Here is a 20,442-nt window from a genome sequence, read left to right as displayed (position 1 = left end):
GGCCGGGGATTTGAACCCAGAACTGAGATGCCAATGCTCTACTGCTGTTCCACCGTGCTGCTGTGTTGCAGTTACATTCATAACATTTTGGACAATGTGCTGTTTTTGGTGCCCCTCTTGTGCTGCCACTTCTTGCACATTCCTAAATACCGAAATTTCCGGCCTACAGAGCGCACCTGATTATAAGCCTCACCCAGTGCATTTTTGAAAGGAATACCATTTGGTACATAAATAAGCTGCACATGTGTAAAAGCCCACATTGAAACGCAAGATATTTACAAAGAAAGACGGTACAGAGACAGTTTTCAAAGTTTTAATGCCTTATCTTACCTTAACATTGCAACAACACGGTAGCAAACAGGGCTGGTTTAAAAAAAAAAAAAAAAGCTGCAGCAGCTACACAGTAGCAACACGCTAGCGCAGCGCTAACAGGGCCGGTTAAAAAAAACATACTGGTAAAAATCACTGACATGGCAGTAAAACAGCAGCAACATGCCAGCACAGGGCTAATGCTAGCGCAGTGCTAACAGGGCCTATTAAAAAAAAAACTACCGGTAAAAGTCACTTCTTCGGCACATATATTCCATCTATCTCACTCTTACCTTTTCCGCTCTCTTACGGCCGTAAGAAAAAAAATGCACAAATTAGCCGCATCACCGCATAAACTGCAGGGTTAAAAGCTTCTGGGGAAAAAAAGTTGTGGCTTATAAACCGGAAATTATGGAATTTGAAATATACTGTAGTTACGTCTTCTGATCTGTTGCTTCAAATTTCAACATACAGTCCATATTAAAATAGAACAGTGACAAAGAAATACATTGCTGCAGGGTGTATCCTCGCAGATAGTGACTATATTCTAAACTAGATTGAGGCAAATTGAACAGAGATAGAATTGAAACCATACCCACTTGCAATTTTGCGCTCATTTCATTTTCTTTTGGGGAGAAATTCAGCTAAAAGTGACTCTGAGCATACCAGCAGGTACAAAAGTATGGCCATTGTCAGGTAGAAGGACGGGGAGGCAGGTGGTCCACTGCGGGAGCAGCCAGACCAGGAAGCAAGCGAGTCACTGAGAGCAGTTTTCAGACACTGTGACTCCTACGCAGTCAATCTGACTGTGGGCTTGATAACGAGAAGCGGGAAAACTTTTAATGGAGACCATTAGGAGTTTAAATGGAAGTGATAGTCTTTAGTCCATCTCCTCAAGCCATTTCTATTATTACTCCACAACTCTGCAAGTATTGCAGCCACCAGTGATTTTGTTCCTCACTTGTAAGATGTTGTTCCAATTTCTTGTGCATAAATGAGAGGAACAAAGTGGTCTTGTAATATGGTTTTCCAACAAGGATATTAAAATTGACTACAGATTACAGATTATCCACTTCACGTTTAGAATGCAGAAATGAAGAAATAATTATCAATAACGTTAACAATTATTAACTCATTGTGATATATGCAGTGAAGAAAATAAGTATTTGAACACTGTGCTCTATTGCAATTTCTCCCACTTTGAAATCATGGAGGGGTCTGAAATTTTCATCATAGGTGCATGTCCACTGTGAGAGAGCTAATCTAAAAAGAAAAGTCCAGAAATCACAATGTCTGATTTTTTTTAACAATTTGTTTGTGTGATACAGCTGCAAATAAGCATTTGAATACCTGAAAAAAACCTATGCTAATAATTGGTACAGTAGCCTTTGTTTGCAATTACAGAGGTCAAAGGTTTCCTGGAGTTGTTCACCAGGTTTGCACACACTGCAGGAGGGATTTTGGCCCACTCCTCCACACAGATCTTCTCTAGATCAGACAGGTTTTCTCTAGATCAGACAGGTTTCTGGGCTGTCACTGAGAAACACGGACTTTAAGCTCCCTCTGAAGATTTTCTATTGGGTTTAGGTCTGGAGACTGGCTAGGCCATGCCAGATCCTTGACATGCTTCTTACAAAGCCACTACTTGGTTTTCCTGGCTGTGTGCTTCGGGTCATTGTCTTGTTGAAAGACCCAGCCACGACCCATCTTCAGGGAAATAGGTTGTTCCCCAAAATCTCACAATATATGGCCGCAGTCATCCTCTCCTTAGTCGTCCTGTCCTGCGTGCAGAAAAAACACCCCCAAAGCATGATGCTACCACCCCCATGCTTCACAGTAGGAATGGTGTTCTTGGCATGAAACTCATCATTCGTGTTCCTCCAAACACAGTTAGTAGAATTATGACCAAAAAGTTCAATTTTGGTCTCATCTGACCACAAAGCTTTCTCCCATGACTCTGTATCATCCAAATGGTCATTGGCAAACTTAAGACGGGCCTAGACATGTGCTGGTTTAAGCAGGGGAACCTTCCGTGCCATGCATGATTTCAAACCGTGACGTCTTAGTGTATTACCAACAGTCACCTTGGAAACGGTGGTCCCAGCTCTTTTCGGGTCAATGACCAAGTCCTGTCGTGTAGTCCTGGGCTGATTCCTCACCTTTCTCAGGATCATTGAGACCCCACGAGGTGATATCTTGCATGGGGATCCACTCCGAGTGAGATTGACCATCATGTTTAGCTTCTTCCATTTTCTAATAATTGCTCCAACAGTGGGTCTTTATGAACTTGCAATGTAGCAGGGTGTTCAAATACTTACTTTCTTCTCTGCAGACAGACAGATAGATAGATAGATAGCAAAGGAGTAATGCAGAGGGGATTTTTTTTTTTTTAACAATTTTAAAAGTAAAACAAACACTGTAAAAAAAAAAAAAATTAACACCACCGACGAACTTCACTTCATTCAAAAGTTATGGGCGCAGTGAACCATGGTACCTGCTTTGAAGTCAGGCAAATGTAATACTTCATTATCAGTGATGGATCTAGTATATCAAGCACGTATAATCTCTACAATTCACAGCATAAAATGTATTTTCTAAATATTCTCTTGCATCGAGACTTCAGTTGAAATTTGACCGTGCTACATCTCATGATCAGGTTCTATCAAAGTTTGTTGTTAACTGCGTATTGTTGTCCCCGTTGTGACAGTTATGTGCGTTCACATTGCCGTCCCTGAGATGTCCTGAAAAGTTCAAGTAACACCCATTTTTGTTAGAGTAGGCACTTGTTATTCGACATGCACGTGCTCAACAGGGAGTTAGGGTGGCTCTGCCGACTGGAAGGAAAATAAGAGGATGAAACCCTCAAAGGACCAGTCAATTTACATTCGAACGCTTACATGAGGTCAAATGTTTTCTGGAGTGAGTGAAAGAATGAGATCAGTGTTTCTGAAATAGTTTCTACTTTGTGAGATCCCTGTTTAATGCTGGAGAGTTGAATGCATTTTTTTTTCCCAGTTCCAGCCACTATTTCTGCAATGAGTGGTGCCTCCTGAGGATCAAAGTGAAATCACAAGACAAGACGAGATCAAGGATGCAACCGGCAAGCTTTCCTGTCAGCGCCAATTCAGGTTATTACTTTCCGTCAAAATTTCACCACAAAAGCCTGCGACAGTCAAGATACTCAATTGTCTTTCAAGGCTCACTCATTGGACAGTTTTCGTCGAACTCTGTCCAAACAAAAACTTTGCTAATTTGGATTCAATTTATTGAGGTAGCTTGGGTCAAAGACACATTTATTGTCAAAGCTCTATCAGTTAAAATGTTCATCCATGCATTTTCTACACAACTTGCCCTTTTCAGGGTCACCCGAGCCTGACCCAATCTCAGTTGACTTTAGTCTAGAGGCAAAGTACACCCTGTAGTGGTCGACAGTCACTCACGGAACAACAGCTATTCACAACTATTCACTGCTACATTAACAGAGATTTTGAATCTTCAACGTACCAAATAATTTAAGAGAGAAAAGAGATTCAAACCTGGAACCTTTGCTCGTATAGCAGACACGCTGAACAAATGTACCACTGTGTGGCCCAGCTCCAATTTCTGATACACGAAGTTTAACATACAGTGAAGAAAATAAGTATTTGAACACCCTGCTGTATTGCAAGTTCTCCCACTTAGAAATCATCGTGGGGTCTGAAATTTTCCTCTGTGCATGTCCACTGTGAGAGAAATAATCGAAAAAGAAAAATCCAAAAATGAACAATTTGTGTGACACATCTGCAAATAAGTATTAGAACACCTGAGAAAACCAATGTTAATATTTAAATACATTGTTCTGAATTCTTCTTTTTTAGATTAATTCTCTCACAGTGGACATGCACCGACAATGAAAATTTCAGGCCCCTCCATGATTTCTAAGTGGGAGAACTTGCAATATATCGGGGTGTTCAAATACTTATTTTCTTCACTGTATTAGTGTTGCTTTAATGATTAATTTCTCTTTTTTTTATTTCTCAAACTCACGATTAAGATTTGTTTGCAAATTTGAACTGATACTTTTTTCCATTTTCCGCTACGTCTCAAAAAAACAAAAACAATCCAATTACACAGTCTGAATTATTATCTGTATCTTTAGGGGATAAATTCTTCATTGCGACAAAAGCTGACCTACAGTATGTACAGCAAGTTCTCTGTGTTGAACGAAGGCTTGAGAGTGACCCCGTGTCACAATGTCTGACATTAGCTGACATACTGACGGATTGAATGACGGCTTTTTATAAAGATGAATGTCCGTTTTTGTCGACCAGCAGCTGCTCATAAATGTCCGTCTTGAATATCACGTTCGCTGCCAAAAAGCGTCTGTGGTGGGCTAAAGGGAACCATCAAACTAGCTTTTCCCACCAAAATTCCCTGAATATTTAACATCGATGATCATATAATTTTATACTCTTTTCTGTGAAGAATTTCTGAGATTTTCCAATTTCTTAGGGACAAAAGAAATGCTAAAAAGCTTAAACTTTTCAGCCTCGCAGAAGATGAAAGAACAAATGACAAATAGAGAGGTGTACTCGAGGTCAAGTCAACCATAGTTGAGATCTTGGGTTGATTGACATAAAAAAGGTCTTGCAATGTGGGAAAAACTAAATAAAACATACAAATAAACAAACACGGGGTTATTAACAACAATAACTGATATGGAGAATCCACACCCATTACTTTGTTCATCCAAAAAAAAAAAAAAACACCAGTTCCTGGTGTTCCAAAAAAAACCATATTGATCCAGTCTCAATGAACATATCCAGAGGTCGTGTGCAATCTTTTTCGGTTGTAAACATAAATTAAATTAGCATTTCTTATATTTAGTCAGGTCAAAACCTTACCCAAGATTTGTCTTGAAAAAGTATTTGTTCTCCTCAGTATGGGAGTGTTTGCCGTGTCGTGACCAAATGGTCCAAGTCAAGTGCTGACTATGAGTCATTTAGTTATGAACTCCCATAACTAATAAATAAATCTGTATTTGAAAGCTGGAATTCTCCATGAGTTGACTTCTCATGATCGGACTCCTGCTTGTGAGAAGGCCTTTGAGGGACTCGAAAATGCTCTTCTTGACTTCTTGGTGCTGGTACACCCGTATTTTAAGAGCCGCTTCCATGGATGGGCTGGGCGCTGTGGTGTCACAGGTTCCAGCCGGTGAAGAGAGCGCAAGATTCATAACCTTTGTCAGCAAGCCTCTGCTCCAACCAGAGCAGATACCCTGTACATGGGTTTTAGTTGAAGTGGTCTGTTTGTGGTAAATTCCGCCATTGGCTTCCGGGTCATAAATTCACAGTTTGGACTAAGAACAGTCTCCATACATACATTCTGACCAACAATGGGTCTTCAAGCCAGCACCATACTCTTTCAAGTGAAAGAATGTTCCTGGCAAACTTAATATTGTGGAAGATGTAAAAGATGACGGGGTCTCGGGCGGTTTCCGTTTGACCAACTTGTCACACATGCTGTCAAGGTTTCTTTGGTGTATGGCGTCTTATCCCGCTTTTCGTCTCTTACAACTGGGATTATGCCCCAAGACAGCATGCTATGTCTTTGGTTGATCCCCAGGCCATGATCCTTTGCCTGCTCTGTCCCAGGTGGATCTCTTTTCTCAGCAGAGGCTTAACGCTGTCATCACTAGGGCTATTCATTATGTTGAGCGGAAGAACAGACCGTCCAGGCATGAATGCTATCACAAGAATCAGCAAACACTGAGAATTGTGGAACAGTGGGAGAATTTTACCTTCCTTGATGGCATCCTGTAGAGGGTGGTGAACGATCCGTTAACAAGACACAAAAGATTTCACTTTGACACTCCTGATTCCATAAAATCTGAGATGCAGACTGGTGTCCATGACCATACTGGCCATTAAAGCCAACCATGCACTCTTTCCCTGGCTCATCAGTGTTTCTTTTGTTTTGCCATGGAGAAGGATATGCACAACCATATGAGGACCTGCCATAGATATATTTTCAGCAAAATACCAGAGGTAGCTGCAAGAGCTCCCTTAGAGAATTTCAGGACTAGTGCTCCACTGGAACTCGTGTAGATTGACTTCTGGTCTGCTGAGGATAGAAATAAGTCTGTGGATATTCATGTTCTCTGATCATTTCACAAAGTTTTACATACAGAGACCAAATTGCTAAAAATGTAGGTATCTAAGAAGTTTTGTTATGAATTCTTTTGTGTCTATGGCTTTGCTCAATGCATACACCAGGGATGAGCTCCTGGAGTTGGGCAGTGTTGGAAAACCTCGGCGCTCATCCTACCATCCTATGGGGAACAGGTCAACCGACATTTCACCGTACCCTTGGCAATATGTTGATCCCTTCCCCCCGGGGCGAAGCATAAATGCCCGCAGATGATCCAGTCCTTGACTTTCGTATTCAACTGCACTCTCCATGAAACCACAGGCTTTGCACCTTTTTATTTAAGATTTGGGTGTGTTGTCAGACTACCTGTTGACCTCATGTTCTGGAATGTCCTTCATGACAACACTGTGACTATGACGTCTCTCTGAAGACCCTTGTGGATGATCTGCACACTGCCATGTTCCTGGTACAGGAGACAAGCGCAGCGGAGCAAAAACACCAATCTGACTGGTACAAAAAAAGACTAAAGGGGTGCCTCTTTCTGGGAAACTGGGTGCTTTGGGCAAACAAGGAAATCTGGGGGAAATGGAAGCCTTCTGACCAATGGGAACCTGTCGTCTACACAGCTGTGGACACTAAACCTGTTCTTCATATCTACCTGATCAAGGATCGGATGGCCATGAGTGTGTGGCGCACCACACCTTAATCCTCCAGATGAATTTTTTACCTTTGGATGCTAAGGCTACCCACCGTGCTGTCTCCACAACCAATGACTCTTCAATCTCTTCTGTTCATGAGCCTCAAGTGTCAGCCGTGGACACTGGAGCTGCAACAATTGGGACTTCTCTATGATCCCCTGGCCTGTTTGAATGAGTGTGATGAGGACCGTACAGCATCACGGGTCCAACAGTCTCTCACCTTATCGTGGATCTTCCACCTCTACCTGAGCCATGCTTTCCTTTCCTCCGTGGGTTGGGTGGTGTGAGTGGGTTTGCCTGGGTGCGATTCTCTCACAGCCTCCACCTGTTGATGCTACTGCCCTTGGGGAATTTGACATTAAGCGGAGACTTCTTTCACATTTTGGTAGAGATGTTAGACAGGTATGTTGTTTGATTGATTAAAGTTGAAACCCTTCGCAGTGTTGAGAAAGTTCACTCTGTTTTACCCTGTCCTGTGATTTTGGTTGCTGTTTTCAATTCTTTCGATGAGAGTTCATTTATGATGTATGTTGAACCATATTATTTGGGTGGACATATTTATCTTATGTCTATTTGAGTGGTGTGAATGGCCGGTGTTTTGTCTTTGACATATTCAGAGATTCAGGTAGACGCCGAGCAGGTCTCTGGTCACTTAACCCTTTTTTTCTAGGGTAGCTGATATTGCTGATTTAACTTGCTGTTGGGTTAAGTTTGCTTTGGGCCTTATTTGTTTAGGGTTTTGGGCAGATTTTGTTTTACGAATGTTTTTTTTAATTTTGTGTAATTTTGGAGGGGTGAATGCAAGCAGGTCAATCTCTCTTCTGAATGAAGTTTCTCCAATTATACAAAATCTGTCAGTACTTGACGAGAAAATGCCTCTTTATCCAGTGTAAACTGTGTATTAGCTTGGTGCTCCTCCTCTGTAAGATGTTTCTTCTGTGCTCGGCACTACAAATGTTTTCTGTGGCCCTTCTGTACAGACTTCCTCTGATAGAGGTGGGAGACCATGTTTCAGTCAGTTGCTATTCCTTAACCATCCTAATAATTGTTTATCTGTTTATTGTGCATCTTTAGTCTCAATGTTTATTATGTCTTTTCCTGTCACATAGTGGGGATAAGTCAGCGGAGTTGCATAAAAAAAAAACTTTTAACTGTTGAGGATCACAGTCTTGATGCTGTGACAAGCCGAACTGACTTCCAGGTTGCCGACGTCATCAGTATTTTCTTTGTGTAGGAGCTCAAGTAGACAATCGAAATTCATATGGAGGTTTTTCTGTTGACTCCGTCAGGTAAGTTATGTTAAATTAGTTGTTTATCTCTTTTATCATGTAATCCCGGGGCCCCTTTTGTACAGGCTTTCTCTGGGAGAGGCGCTCGAGAAGGGGGTCAACATTTATGAGGAGGTTTTTCTGTGTATTCCTTCAGAATAAAGGAAGATCGTCCCGGGAAAGCTCCCGGTGTCACACTTCTCTTGAAACCGACAATTTACGGAGAAGATCACCTCTCTCTCTCTCTCTCTCTCTCTCTCTCTCTCGCTCTCGCTCTCTTTCTTTCCCTCTCTCTTTCTCTTTCTCTTTCTCTCTCTTTCTTGCACTCTCTCTCTCTCTCTCTCTTTCTCGCACTCTCTCTCACACACAAAGATATAGATATTTAGTATAACTTTTTCACTTTCATCATAGTCTGTACTTTTTTACTTTTAAGTCTTTACTGACGTCATAGTAAATAAATTGAATCCGTTTTTACTTTTAAAAAACTATAATTGTCACAAAAATATCTGTACTTCTACTTAAGTGCAGAGCGTGAACACTCTTTGCCTTCTCTGTTCACACATCGAGGAATTCGTGGTACCGCGTTAGTGCTTGGAGAACTGAAAGGTCGTCCCGATCTGTGTCGAGCTGGTGTTGGTGCTGCTGCCAAAGAATGGACGCGTGTTGCCCGCTGCAGGCGAGATGAGGGAAGGCAGGCAAAGCAGAGGGAGGAGAATTAAAAAAAAAAAAAAAAAAAAGCAGCAAGTGCTCCACGCCTCTCCTTTCTTGCTTTAAATAGAGGAAAAGGGGACTTCAGTTAGAGTGCTACGACTGAACATTAACAGTAAAATAAATAATTATACTAATAATAGATCAATGTCTACTTCCACCTTGATTGACATCCACAGGTCTGCGAGTCTCCCCCACACCTCACGACAATTTTTTATATAATTTTTCTCTTTGAGTTAGCGCACGGAGCCCTCTCCTTCTCATCCAAGAATCCAAAAAGGTCTCCGTCGTTCTTCCTCCTCCTCTCTTTCTCTCTCTATCTCTCTTTTCTGCGTCTCTCGCCCTTTCCCTCCCTCCACTTCCACCTCTCCGGCTGGCTCAGTCCCTCCTCATCACTCCTCTGACGCACGACAGCAGGCATTTTTTCTTTTCTTTTTTTTTTTTTTGACGTGTGGATAAGAAAGCGAGGCAGCTTGCGGGGGGCAAATGAAAATAAATAAAAGCAGCCGAGCGATTCCGTCTCTATTTCTGCTGCGTATTGCTCCGACGGTAACGAGGACGGGATCCTGAGGAGAATATTCTCACCCGGCTGCGCAGTTGTTGAGCGCGCTCACCCGGGAGGTGGCTGCAAGGGGGGAGGAGGAGGAGGAGGAGGAGGAGGAGGAGGAGGAGGAAGAAGAAGCAGGACGGGCTGGAGTCGAGGACTTGCATTTTAAGCACAAACAGGAGAGTGGGAAGAAGAAGGGAGAGAGTATCCGAGTCACCGGAGAGTGAGGAAGAGATTCCACATTCCTCTCACGTCTTCATCTCTCCTCTTTCTCCTCTCCTTTAGCCTCAGCCACGGGAGAGGGTGAGGAGATAGAACGGGAGACGGGGAAGGAAGAGAGCAAACTCACAGCATCCAAAGTATTGCTCTTCTGTTTTCTTTTTTGTTTGTTTGTTTTGTTGTTTTTTTTTTTTTTTTTCCCTATCCCTCCCAATGCTTCCCAGCTGCAGCATAACCCAAAGGTGAGTTGACAAAAATATCGGTCACTAAGTGACTACCTCCTTCAAACGTGTGTGCATTTGTGTGTGTTGCATGCATCAATGTCAACTTTAGCCACGGAAATTGTGGAATTGTCTTCTTTTTCTGCATATCGGCCACGGCCAAACGCTGCGGCATTATGCTTGGCATCTCTGTCCACAAGGCAGTGCGGTGCTCTCTGCTAGATTGATCTTAAAGCTTTCAGTGAAAGAGAGGATTCGACTTGACTGATGCAAATATTTTGTTTCCCCAATTCAAGATGAAGTCTTTTTGACTGAAAGTCCAGCTTTTTTTGGGTGGGGGAGGAGGAGGAGGAGGACGGGGGGACTTTGAATCAGTGCCACATTCACATCTCATCCAAGCTTTGACTTTGTGCTTTCATATCTGTTCAGTCTTTTATTTCCTCTCGCATGTTTCGCTCACCCGCACTTCTGGTTCTGTTTCTCCCCCCCACAGCCCGGCATCGGTCAGTGAGCACGACGCTGCGGGCCAAAACAGAACACTTCACCGGAGGATGAAGAACTGGGAATTCCTCTAAACTAAGTACGTATACAATCCCGTTTGATACAAACCATATGACTGAAAATAAAGTGTTCTACCTCATAAACAAGATATCTGCACTAAAATGTGGAAATCGAGGAATTCTGAAGCGTCACGCAGAATGAAAGAAGAAAAAAAAGTGAATTTTGCAGCAAGGCCATGGTATTGGAGGACTTTTTGGTGCATCTTCTCTGGGGTATTGGCTAAATTCATCCGTACTTTCCACTCTTTTCATCTCCTCCTTTCACTGGAGATTTTTTTTTCTATTTTTTTCCTTGTATCAATCACCACCATGGACAGCGGATATTTTCCGGCAAGGCTTCTCAGGATTATTCAGCACCCACATTTGGAGGGACAGTTCCCAGCCTCTGCGTGTGCGGTTTTTTTGCACGTTTGTAGATGGAAAGTCACTTTGGCGTTAAAAGTGTGACTTTTAAACACTTACACGACTGAATCGATCAAGAATTTCACATTTTAATTGTCAACCTTTTTAGGTTATTATTACTTAAAAATAACCAAAAGAACCCCCTCTGGTTCTCAATCATGATTTGAAATATCCTGCAAATGTGCTTGAACCGCCTCTCAGGCTCTATGCACGCAAATGTCGTCACTGAGGACAAATAACAAAAATAAAAACGAATAAGCAAACCAAAAAAGCGTGTGTGTGCATTTGTGTGTGTGTGTGTGTGTGTTGCATTATGCATATTTATTACTTACAAAAAGAGCTCTATTTCATGTAAATTCTTTTGCCCCTGAGAATAATTTTCATTTTCTTTTTATTTTTGAGTGTGATCATCCATGCTGAAACCACTTCATTAAAATTCTGAATGTTTTTTCTCTCTTTCTTAATATTTCTTTCCCATCGTGCACCTTTTGAGCCTCTCTGAATATCTCGTGTGTGGCATATCATCAAGTGCAAACATGCAATGTTTTGATTGATTCTAAAATGGTGAATGTTCACATTTATTCAGTACTTTTGGTCTGCTTTTAAGATTTCCTCCCCACTACTCTCATTACTTAAGAAAAAGGTGACTGTGTCTCTTATGTAACAAATACACCTGGGGGACGATGTCTCCTCTCGCCGCTAACCTCACCCACCTGCTGTTGCCATTGTTTATTCATAGCGATAAGCATCTTTGAGGTGATTTATTGCGACCTTAGTAGCATATCTGCTGTATTATAAATGGACCTGGGTCTGCCCGGTGATGCTAAATCTACGAGAGATTTGTTTCTTTCTCGTGGATATCACATCACCCATGCGAGAGTATTCAGCCCACTTTATTTGAACTCCTCAGCAAACATTGCGAATAGTCTCCTGTGATATTGTATTATTCAGTGGCATTCATTTCAAAGCACTTTTCTTCCATTTCGCTGACACTAATGCGTCCCCAATTCTCGCCATGTCTCACCTTGAACTTTATTTTGCAAGATTTGTGTGTCTACCTGTGTGTGTGTGTGTGTGTGTGTGTGTGGTGTGTGTGTGTGTATCCCTCCCGTTCCCCGATTACAGTCTTCCCTTTTCTCTTTGTTACAGTGCTGTGAAGTGGCTCTCTTCCTGGAGCCCAGACTTCACCCACATGGTGTCAGCGAGGATGCTGTGGGTTACCTTGCTGAGCACCATAGCCTTAGGATGGACCACCCCAATCCCATTACTAGAGGAATCGGAGGAGATCGACGAGCCGTGCTTTGAGCCCTGCTACTGCGAGGTCAAAGAGGGCATCTTCCACGTGCACTGTGACAGCAAAGGATTTACAAATGTGAGCCAGATCGCTCAGATATGGAGCCGGCCGTTCAAACTCAACCTTCAGAGAAACTCCATGAGGAAGCTCTACTTTAACAGCTTTCTCCATCTCAACAATGCCATATCCATCAATCTAGGTAATAACGCCTTGCAAGACATCCACGTTGGAGCGTTCAATGGCTTAGGAATACTCAAGCGACTTTTCTTACATGAGAACAAACTAGAGATTTTCCGCAATGATACGTTCCTCGGACTACAGAGTTTAGAGTATCTCCAGGCAGACTACAATGTTATCAAAAAGATTGAAAGTGGTGCGTTCAGACACCTCCACAAATTGAGAGTGCTTATATTGAACGACAATCTGATTCCCGCACTCCCCAATTATCTCTTCCGATCTGTTTCGCTCACACATTTGGACCTAAGGGGGAACAGACTAAAGACGTTGCCCTATAAAGGGATGTTGGAGTACGTTGGGCGGAGCTTGATGGAAATTCAGCTGGAAGAGAACCCTTGGAACTGTGTGTGTGAGATTGTCCAACTAAAGACTTGGCTGGAGAGGATACCTTATACTGCTCTGGTGGGCGAAATCACATGTGAATACCCATTCCACTTACACGGGAAAGACTTAAGGGAAATCAAGCGCAGCGAACTTTGTCCTTCGCTCTCCGATTCCGAGATTGAGGCCAAACTGGGAATCCCCCGCATCCCCTTCAGCAACGAGAACACGTGGCCCACCAAACCTTCCTCCATGCTCTCTTCTTTTCACAACACGGCGTCTTCTGCAATAAAGCCCACCAAACGACCTCGGCCCACCAAGAACCCCCCGACACCTCGTAGCATCTACCCAGGCATCAACCAGCCCCCGATCGCCGGCTATCAGACGAGACCTCCAATCCCGATAATTTGTCCCGCGGGATGTATTTGTAACCTTCACATCAATGACCTGGGGCTAACGGTGAACTGTAAAGAGAAAGGCTTTCACAACATCTCTGACCTTTTGCCAAGGCCTCTCAATGCCAAGAAATTATATCTTAGCGGGAACCTAATTCAGAAAATCTACCGTTCTGATTTCTGGAACTTCTCAAGTTTGGATTTACTGCATTTAGGCAACAACCGGATATCTTATGTGCAGGAGGGTGCGTTCATCAACCTGCCAAACCTAAAAAGTCTATATCTGAACGGCAATGACATTGAAAGGCTGACGCCTGGAATGTTTCGAGGACTTCAGATGTTGCGTTATCTCTACTTTGAGTACAATGTTATACGTGAGATACAGCCCAACTCCTTCTCCCTCATGCCCAATCTGCAGCTGGTGTTCCTCAATGACAATTTGCTCCGCTCCCTCCCCGATGACGTCTTCGCTGGCACCAACCTCGCTCGCCTCAACCTCCGCAACAATTACTTCCTTACCCTGCCTGTGCGCGGAGTCCTGGAGCATCTGTCCTCAATTGTCCAGATTGATCTTCATCAGAACCCCTGGGAGTGCTCCTGCGATATCATCCCCTTCAAACAATGGCTGGAAAAGCTCTCCTCCGTCATCGTGATCGGAGATGTTATCTGCAAGACGCCAGAGTTTGCCTTTGGGAAGGATTTGCGTTCACTAGAGGTCGAAGTCCTGTGTCCAAAACTCAAGTATTCCACAGGCCCTTTGCCGGCTCAGCCCGGCGGGGACGACCTCCCCACGGGGAGTCCCGGCATGGGGGAGGCAAGTGGACGAGATGCAGTGCCGCTGTCGGTCCTCATCCTCAGCCTCCTCATCCTCTTCATCTCTGCTGTGTTTGTAGCAGCCGGGCTGTTTGCCTTTGTTCTACGTCGGAGGAAGAAACTGCCCTTCAGGAAGCGGTCAGAGGTGGATCTGACTGGGATCCAAATGCAGTGCCGTATTTTTGAGGACACACCGAGGCCGAGCAGCGCCGGCAATACAAGCCCGCTGGAGAAGCCGACCTCCAGCTTGCACACGCACACTCATCCCAGTCACACGCATTCCCATGGCCATGTTTATGATTACATCCCCCACCCTGTGACTCAGATGTGTAACAACCCCATCTATAAACCCCGGGAGGGGGAGATAGCAGCGACGTCAGATGAAGATAGAGGGCAGTTTTCTCTCAAGAAAGACAATGGCAGCAGCAGTAGCAGCAACTATAGAACCTTGTTAGAGAAAGAAAGAGAGTGGAGCCTGGCTGTCTCCAACTCTCAACTCAACACCATCGTCGCCGTCAACCACACCACAGCCGACTTTGCAGGGCTTCATGAGAACGGTGGGCTCTGCCCCACAGTCATTGACAGTCAGAGGCCCACGCCGACCGTGGGTTTTGTAGATTGCCTTTACGGGACTGCCCCAAAGCTAAAGGACATGCATGTGGCACATGCACACCCACCTGGCATGCAGTACCCAGATTTGCAACAGGATGCCCGGCTGAAGGAGACTTTGCTTTTCACGGCGGGAAAAAGCGTCTACCCCGACCCGTCCCAAAGCGATTACCTGGAGTTAAGGGCCAAACTTCAAACCAAGCCGGATTACCTCGAAGTGTTGGAAAAATCGTATCGGTTTTAACATTTGCAGCCCAGAGGAGAAAGGCAAGACATAATCAATTTGCTATCCTGAAAACGCAACAACCCAAATTCAATATTAGAAGAGAGTCAATCCGGACAAGGCAGCATGATATGAAATAAAATACATTGCAGTGCCGCCCCTATCATTATCAAGGGAGAGGCTGTTCTCAGATATTTCAATCAAGTGCCTTTTTTTCAGAGTAGCCAGCAATGTCAGCATCTGTTATTTTTATAATATAAATATCTCTACTTGCTGAGAAGAGTGTATTAGAGGAGTAAGTGTTGGGGGGGGGGCACTGGGGAATAAAGAAAATAAACAACAAACAAAAAAAAACCTTACCACAATCCTAAAATACAATGAGATCCTTTGTTTATGGAATTCCCACGACGCACGGGAGCAGGACGTCTCCCCGATTTGGAGGGTTGTTCTCTGCCTCTTCTACCCCTCACTAGGATGTACAAAGACCCGGAGACCGTGCACATTCAGGCTATGGGAAATCATTGAAAGGATAAAACAAATATTAATAAGAACTGCAGATTGCTGCACACTTGCTGCAGTGCAGGAAGGTGATGGGCGGGGGGCAGGGGAGGGGGGTGTTGGGTGTTGCGATTCATCACATTGCGAACAGAGATACTGCAATGCATTAACAGTTCAGTGTTCTATTTAATTTTTATATCTTATGAATATGGTTGTTACTCTTAATTAGGACTTCTGTCTATATCAGGGTGCTTCTCGTAAAGGACGCGCCGACTACGTACGGATGGTAAAACATTTGTGAATATTATTATCAGACAACGCTCAAGGTTTTCTGGATATTTCCATGCACTTTGTTAAACTACCCCCCCCCACGCAATTGCCTCTGAATCCTGCCCTCGCCCCCATCATCACCCACTAACAGCTTTGTAGGAGGCACTTTTAATGTTTTCTCTCTCACACAAAGATTTGAAGAAAAATGTGCATATATTTATTCTGTAATTTCAGTGAAGACTCTAATTGTAAAGGTAATGTTGAATCAATGTATAGTGATTATGCGTCTGGTATAGCCTTCCTAATAAAAAGAAACTCATTTCAAACAAATGTCAGGACGGTTGATGTCACTGATTGGTCAAGAGACATATTGAAGCTGTGACATCATCATTGGTGGTGGTTGAATCCTTCAACTCCATGTAGGCTCAGCAGAATTTGACATCTGAACTGGACTGAACGGAGCAACGCTGGTGTCACTGTAACTGCACTTAAAATTTGACTTTGACTTCGTTGCATTGATTCCGAATCACATAGCAGAGAGATCAGCGATGTGCAGCGTTGAAACAAAAATGCGGGATTAACCTTGTTAACCCATTCGTGGGCAGCGTCCCATTTTTGGGACATCATGATTTTCCTGCATTATATCCTTCAGTATATCAAAATATTTAAGTGTTTAAATCTGAAGTCGTAATTTGGCATCAGGACAGGATAACTCATCGGTCAAAATTAGTACTGAGTTATTTCCCTTTCCTTCCTGACCAAATATGGCTGCCTCAAGTTATCATATAACTTAACCATGAACGAAAAACAAGTGTTACTTCCTTGATTGTGGCCTGTTAGGAGACTTTTATCTCAATAAGGCAAAACATTGTCACCCTGCCCATGAATGGGTTAAAATAAATATCTATTCAGGAGACTGCTGTTACAAGAATGTACAAAAATGAAATGGAGAGAAATAATACAGAAAGAAATAACAGTAGTAAAGGTTAACATTTCAATTTTCTACGCCGTTTTATAGGTGTTTGTAGGGTCACAAGTATGCCGGAGCCTATCCCAACTTACTGCGGGCGTACAAGGTGAAGTGGTTGCCGGCCAGTTGCAGGGCGCGTTCAGTATTTCCCCGGATTCAAACTCATATTCACACCTAATGGCAGTTTTAGCCTTCAATTATGGTTTTGGGATGTGGGAGGAAACCCAGAGAAAACCCACGCTGGCACGGGGAGAACATAGAAACTCCACTCAGGCGAGGCGGGAATTGAACCTGCCAGGTTCTCAGAACTGTGAGGCAGACAGTTCAGGTTACATGATTAAGAAATCATGATTTTATAATACATGTAATTATATATATTTACATACATATATGTATGTATGTGTGTGTGCTTTTGTTCATTTTACAAACAGTTATTCATGGTCTAGGCTGGTGAAGAACGAGAGAGATGAAGAGTGAAAGCAATGCCCCAAAAAAGTATCAGTGTCGTTTTAGCCGTGTGTGTGAGAGTGTGTGTGAGTGACACAAACACAATGGGCTTGACTGAGCATCTTTAATTTTGCATTAAAATAATGCCCAATTTCTGTTTACCCTCTTGTTATTTTAATTCACTATAAACACTACACATAAAGACCCCCCCCCCCGGCCTTTTTGCAGTATTTTTATTGTCTGTTCAATATTTTCCAGACAAAACATTAAAATGGCAGAACATGCATGTTGGGGTTGAATCAACATTAGAGGTAATTGAAGCTGTTGCTTTGTATATTATGAATCAATTTTGTGTATTTATTCATTTATTTATTTTGCTTTAACTGTATCGTGGCTGCGGAACGTTGACAATGTAATGAAAACAAGCTGCAGTCAAAGGAACATAACTAAAACAATTTCACAGTGCATGCTCTAAAATTTGGGAAAGATATGTGACGAATTGTTTTTCAGTGGGAAATCTATTTTTTTTTTTGTCTCGTACATTAACACGCTAATGTGACATTTCTTTGAATTGAAAGTGTTGTTTTGCAACTGAAACTTTACATCTCAAGGCAAGTAACACTTCTCCCATTAGGCTGCAAGGAAATCAGCATGTAATATGAAAAAAAAATATATACATGCATCCGTGAGCTCCAACCTTCCCCTTTACGCTCCCTTTAAAAAAAAAAAAAAAAAAAAAAAAAAAAACACTTTAGGGATCACTGAGGGTGTTGAAGTTCCACGATTCTATACATCTTGACAAATGTCCATCCCCCAGTGCGTGACCCCGACACCCCCCTCGCTGTGCAGTTGTTTTCACTGCACCGTGCTGAGTGGTTTTATCGTCATAAATCCTCTTGTTATCCTGCACTAATATCTCCAAGGGATTTCATACTTTGCTGGAATATTAAATAATGGCAACCAGTGGGAATCATTTAAGGCTGCCTGAAAGTTTTCTCTTCTGTTTGAAATATAAAAACATACATTTGACTTGTTTGAATTGTCCCCCTGTGCTGTCAGAGATGTTTGGACCTTGCCTTCCGACATTCCTCGGGGGGCGGGGGTTGTGTCGACAAGACTTCAGAATGGTAAATAGAGAAAGCGTGTGTGTGTGTGTGTGTGTGTGTGTGTGTGTGTGGGCGTGTATTTCTGTTGCGTTTCTCTCTGTTTCAGTTTCTCTCTTTATCGTGAAACTGTTGCTCCTGTTGTTGACTTTGTTTTCCGTGTCTGCACTTATGTAAAGTTTGCAATGAGATTTATTGTTTTCTTCTTCTCTGGCAGTGGTGTGCGTCCTGATTTCAAGCATTGTAATCCGCTTTGAATTAAAACGAGAAGTATGGAGACACAAAGAGCGCTTAAGCATTTAACATTGTTGTGGAAAAACCACCTTATGCGATGCCGCTTGCAATCTTGACTTATATGGCTGATATACTTCGTCAGTTTGACTCTGTAACCCATTCACAATTTTTTTTTTTTTTGTATTAGAATTTATTCCATCAAAGCATTCAAACAGCATATATTCACGTTAAGAAAACAGTCGGAGTTTGTTTCAAGCCAACATATTAAATGACCACTTGGGAAAAAATATTATAAAGGTTTCTGCAGTATATAAAATTATTTTCTCATGTTGGGTTGTTTCTGGGATAAATTATTCCCTCATTTTGAATTGTATTTATTTATTTATGTATGAGCAAATTTATTTATCCACGCATGCTCAAATTTATTTATTTAGCGCTAAAGGTTTTTTTTTTTTACCTGAACTGCAGAGTAATAAAATGGCGGTGTGTGTGTGCGCCTGTGTGAGTGAGTGAGAAAGATGTTTGTTACTCCTTTGTCAGCATTGTTTAATATAATATTTGTTGTTGATTGTATGCCACTGGGGGGGTCCCAAGGTTCCATGAGTCTCTCTGTCAGCTGTCCATCGTAGACATTTTCACTTGTACAGCACAGGTCGCATATTTATTTGGATCTGCTTTATTTAAATTGTTCAAGTTGTGTGTGTGTGTGTGTGTGTGTGTTTGGAAGAGTGCAATTGAGAGCAGTTCTTCACCTCAGCAAAATAGAGCCACATTAATTATATTCAAAAGTCACTGTCAGTCAAAACTGAGTGAATGTATTTTTAATGGATACGTACAGTTTACATACAAATTTATGATACACATGATGAGATTGTTAATGTAGCTATAAAAGTGCAGTCAGTGTACGTAGGAAGAAAGTGATACAGTTTAGTTATATATAATATATATATATATATATATATATATATATATATATATAACTGTACATATTTGTTGTACATGTCTTATCACAAAGCATTGTTAGCTGCAGGTGGACATAATATGGTGAGCTACAATAATCTCGGGTATTTCGAGTTCTGAATGCCTACAGAGATCCAAAGGTGGGAAGAAAACAGTGAAAAGAGGCTCAAGTTATGATTACAATTGAGAGGGAGAGCAAACAAGCAAGTTTAGGGAAGGATGAGAGAACATTGAGTCATTCATGAGAGGATTGCGACGGATGCACCACCCTGAGACAGTAGTGATTTTCTGCTCTTTTGTCGTCGAGAAAAGCTGTAATCATCCAATTAAGTAAAGCAAGAGTCCACAGCCAAGCGTTACTGTCATAAATGCAGCGAGAAAAAGCTGTGACCACCTTTTTTTTTTTCGTTTTTATTTTGTGCAGCGCACTGCATGTGTGTTCGTTTGTGAGATATGCAGCATGCCGTTGGGGGAAATGTGGAATTATCTCCGGTTTGCTGAAGAAGCCGATCTGTCTGACCGTAATGCTGAAGTTGCAGTTTGGTGCAGGTGGCGTATACAAATATGTGAAATCCCCTTTTTGTGTTTGCATGTAGTGTACGCGTCTCACTCTGTTTATTAGAAGTTTGACTGATGATTCTATGGGCTTAACAAAGTTTCTTTAAATCATTGTGCAGTCCAGTCCATAAAATCACAGGAAGAGGGATTTTAGAGTTCCAGGCAAGAAAGAACATGGACCCCCTGTAAAGATATTCATCCATTTTATGTCCAGCTTATCCTCATCTTTATACATAAGAGAGATACGCATATCTTTTGATGGAGTACTGCAAATATCTCCCCACCAATAAAGAAAAGTGATGTTGGTGGTGTGGGACAGACAACAATTTAGAGACAGACAGCACATGATGCTTGAATCAGACTACAAGATAAATTTCCCCTTTCACTGTTGCACCATCTGGGGTTCAGGCTTGAAAGTGAGCGTCTGGTCGTCGGTACCTCAGCCCACG

General features: G+C 42.5%; 2 protein-coding genes across 5 annotated transcripts in view; both read left to right on the top strand.

Annotated features, from left to right (window-relative positions):
- slitrk3a (SLIT and NTRK-like family, member 3a) overlaps nucleotides 1–15,995 on the top strand; it is a 43,933-nt gene extending 27,938 nt beyond the window's left edge. For 3 of the 4 annotated variants that reach the window (XM_061827116.1, XM_061827120.1, XM_061827117.1), the window contains exons 2-5: nucleotides 3,325–3,437; nucleotides 9,945–10,120; nucleotides 10,593–10,679; nucleotides 12,211–15,995. In XM_061827116.1, the coding sequence (XP_061683100.1) occupies nucleotides 12,254–14,974 (2,721 nt within the window). In that variant the 5' untranslated portion in view covers nucleotides 3,325–3,437; nucleotides 9,945–10,120; nucleotides 10,593–10,679; nucleotides 12,211–12,253 and the 3' untranslated portion in view covers nucleotides 14,975–15,995. The remainder of the gene's footprint in view (nucleotides 1–3,324; nucleotides 3,438–9,944; nucleotides 10,121–10,592; nucleotides 10,680–12,210) is intronic. The other variant, XM_061827119.1, reaches the window with a different exon arrangement.
- A 2,215-nt stretch (nucleotides 15,996–18,210) lies between these two features.
- The window catches only part of si (sucrase-isomaltase), a 93,010-nt gene continuing 90,778 nt past the window's right edge, over nucleotides 18,211–20,442 (top strand). Inside the window, exon 1 of the mRNA XM_061828098.1 lies at nucleotides 18,211–18,265. Coding sequence (XP_061684082.1) covers nucleotides 18,263–18,265 — 3 coding nt within the window. The 5' untranslated portion in view covers nucleotides 18,211–18,262. The remainder of the gene's footprint in view (nucleotides 18,266–20,442) is intronic.

This window comes from Syngnathoides biaculeatus, chromosome 8 (genome assembly GCF_019802595.1).
Source record: "Syngnathoides biaculeatus isolate LvHL_M chromosome 8, ASM1980259v1, whole genome shotgun sequence".
Classification (NCBI taxonomy): Eukaryota; Metazoa; Chordata; class Actinopteri; order Syngnathiformes; family Syngnathidae; genus Syngnathoides; species Syngnathoides biaculeatus.
The sequence above is the reverse complement of the archived record's forward strand: the minus strand, read 5'-3'. Positions and strand labels throughout refer to the sequence as shown.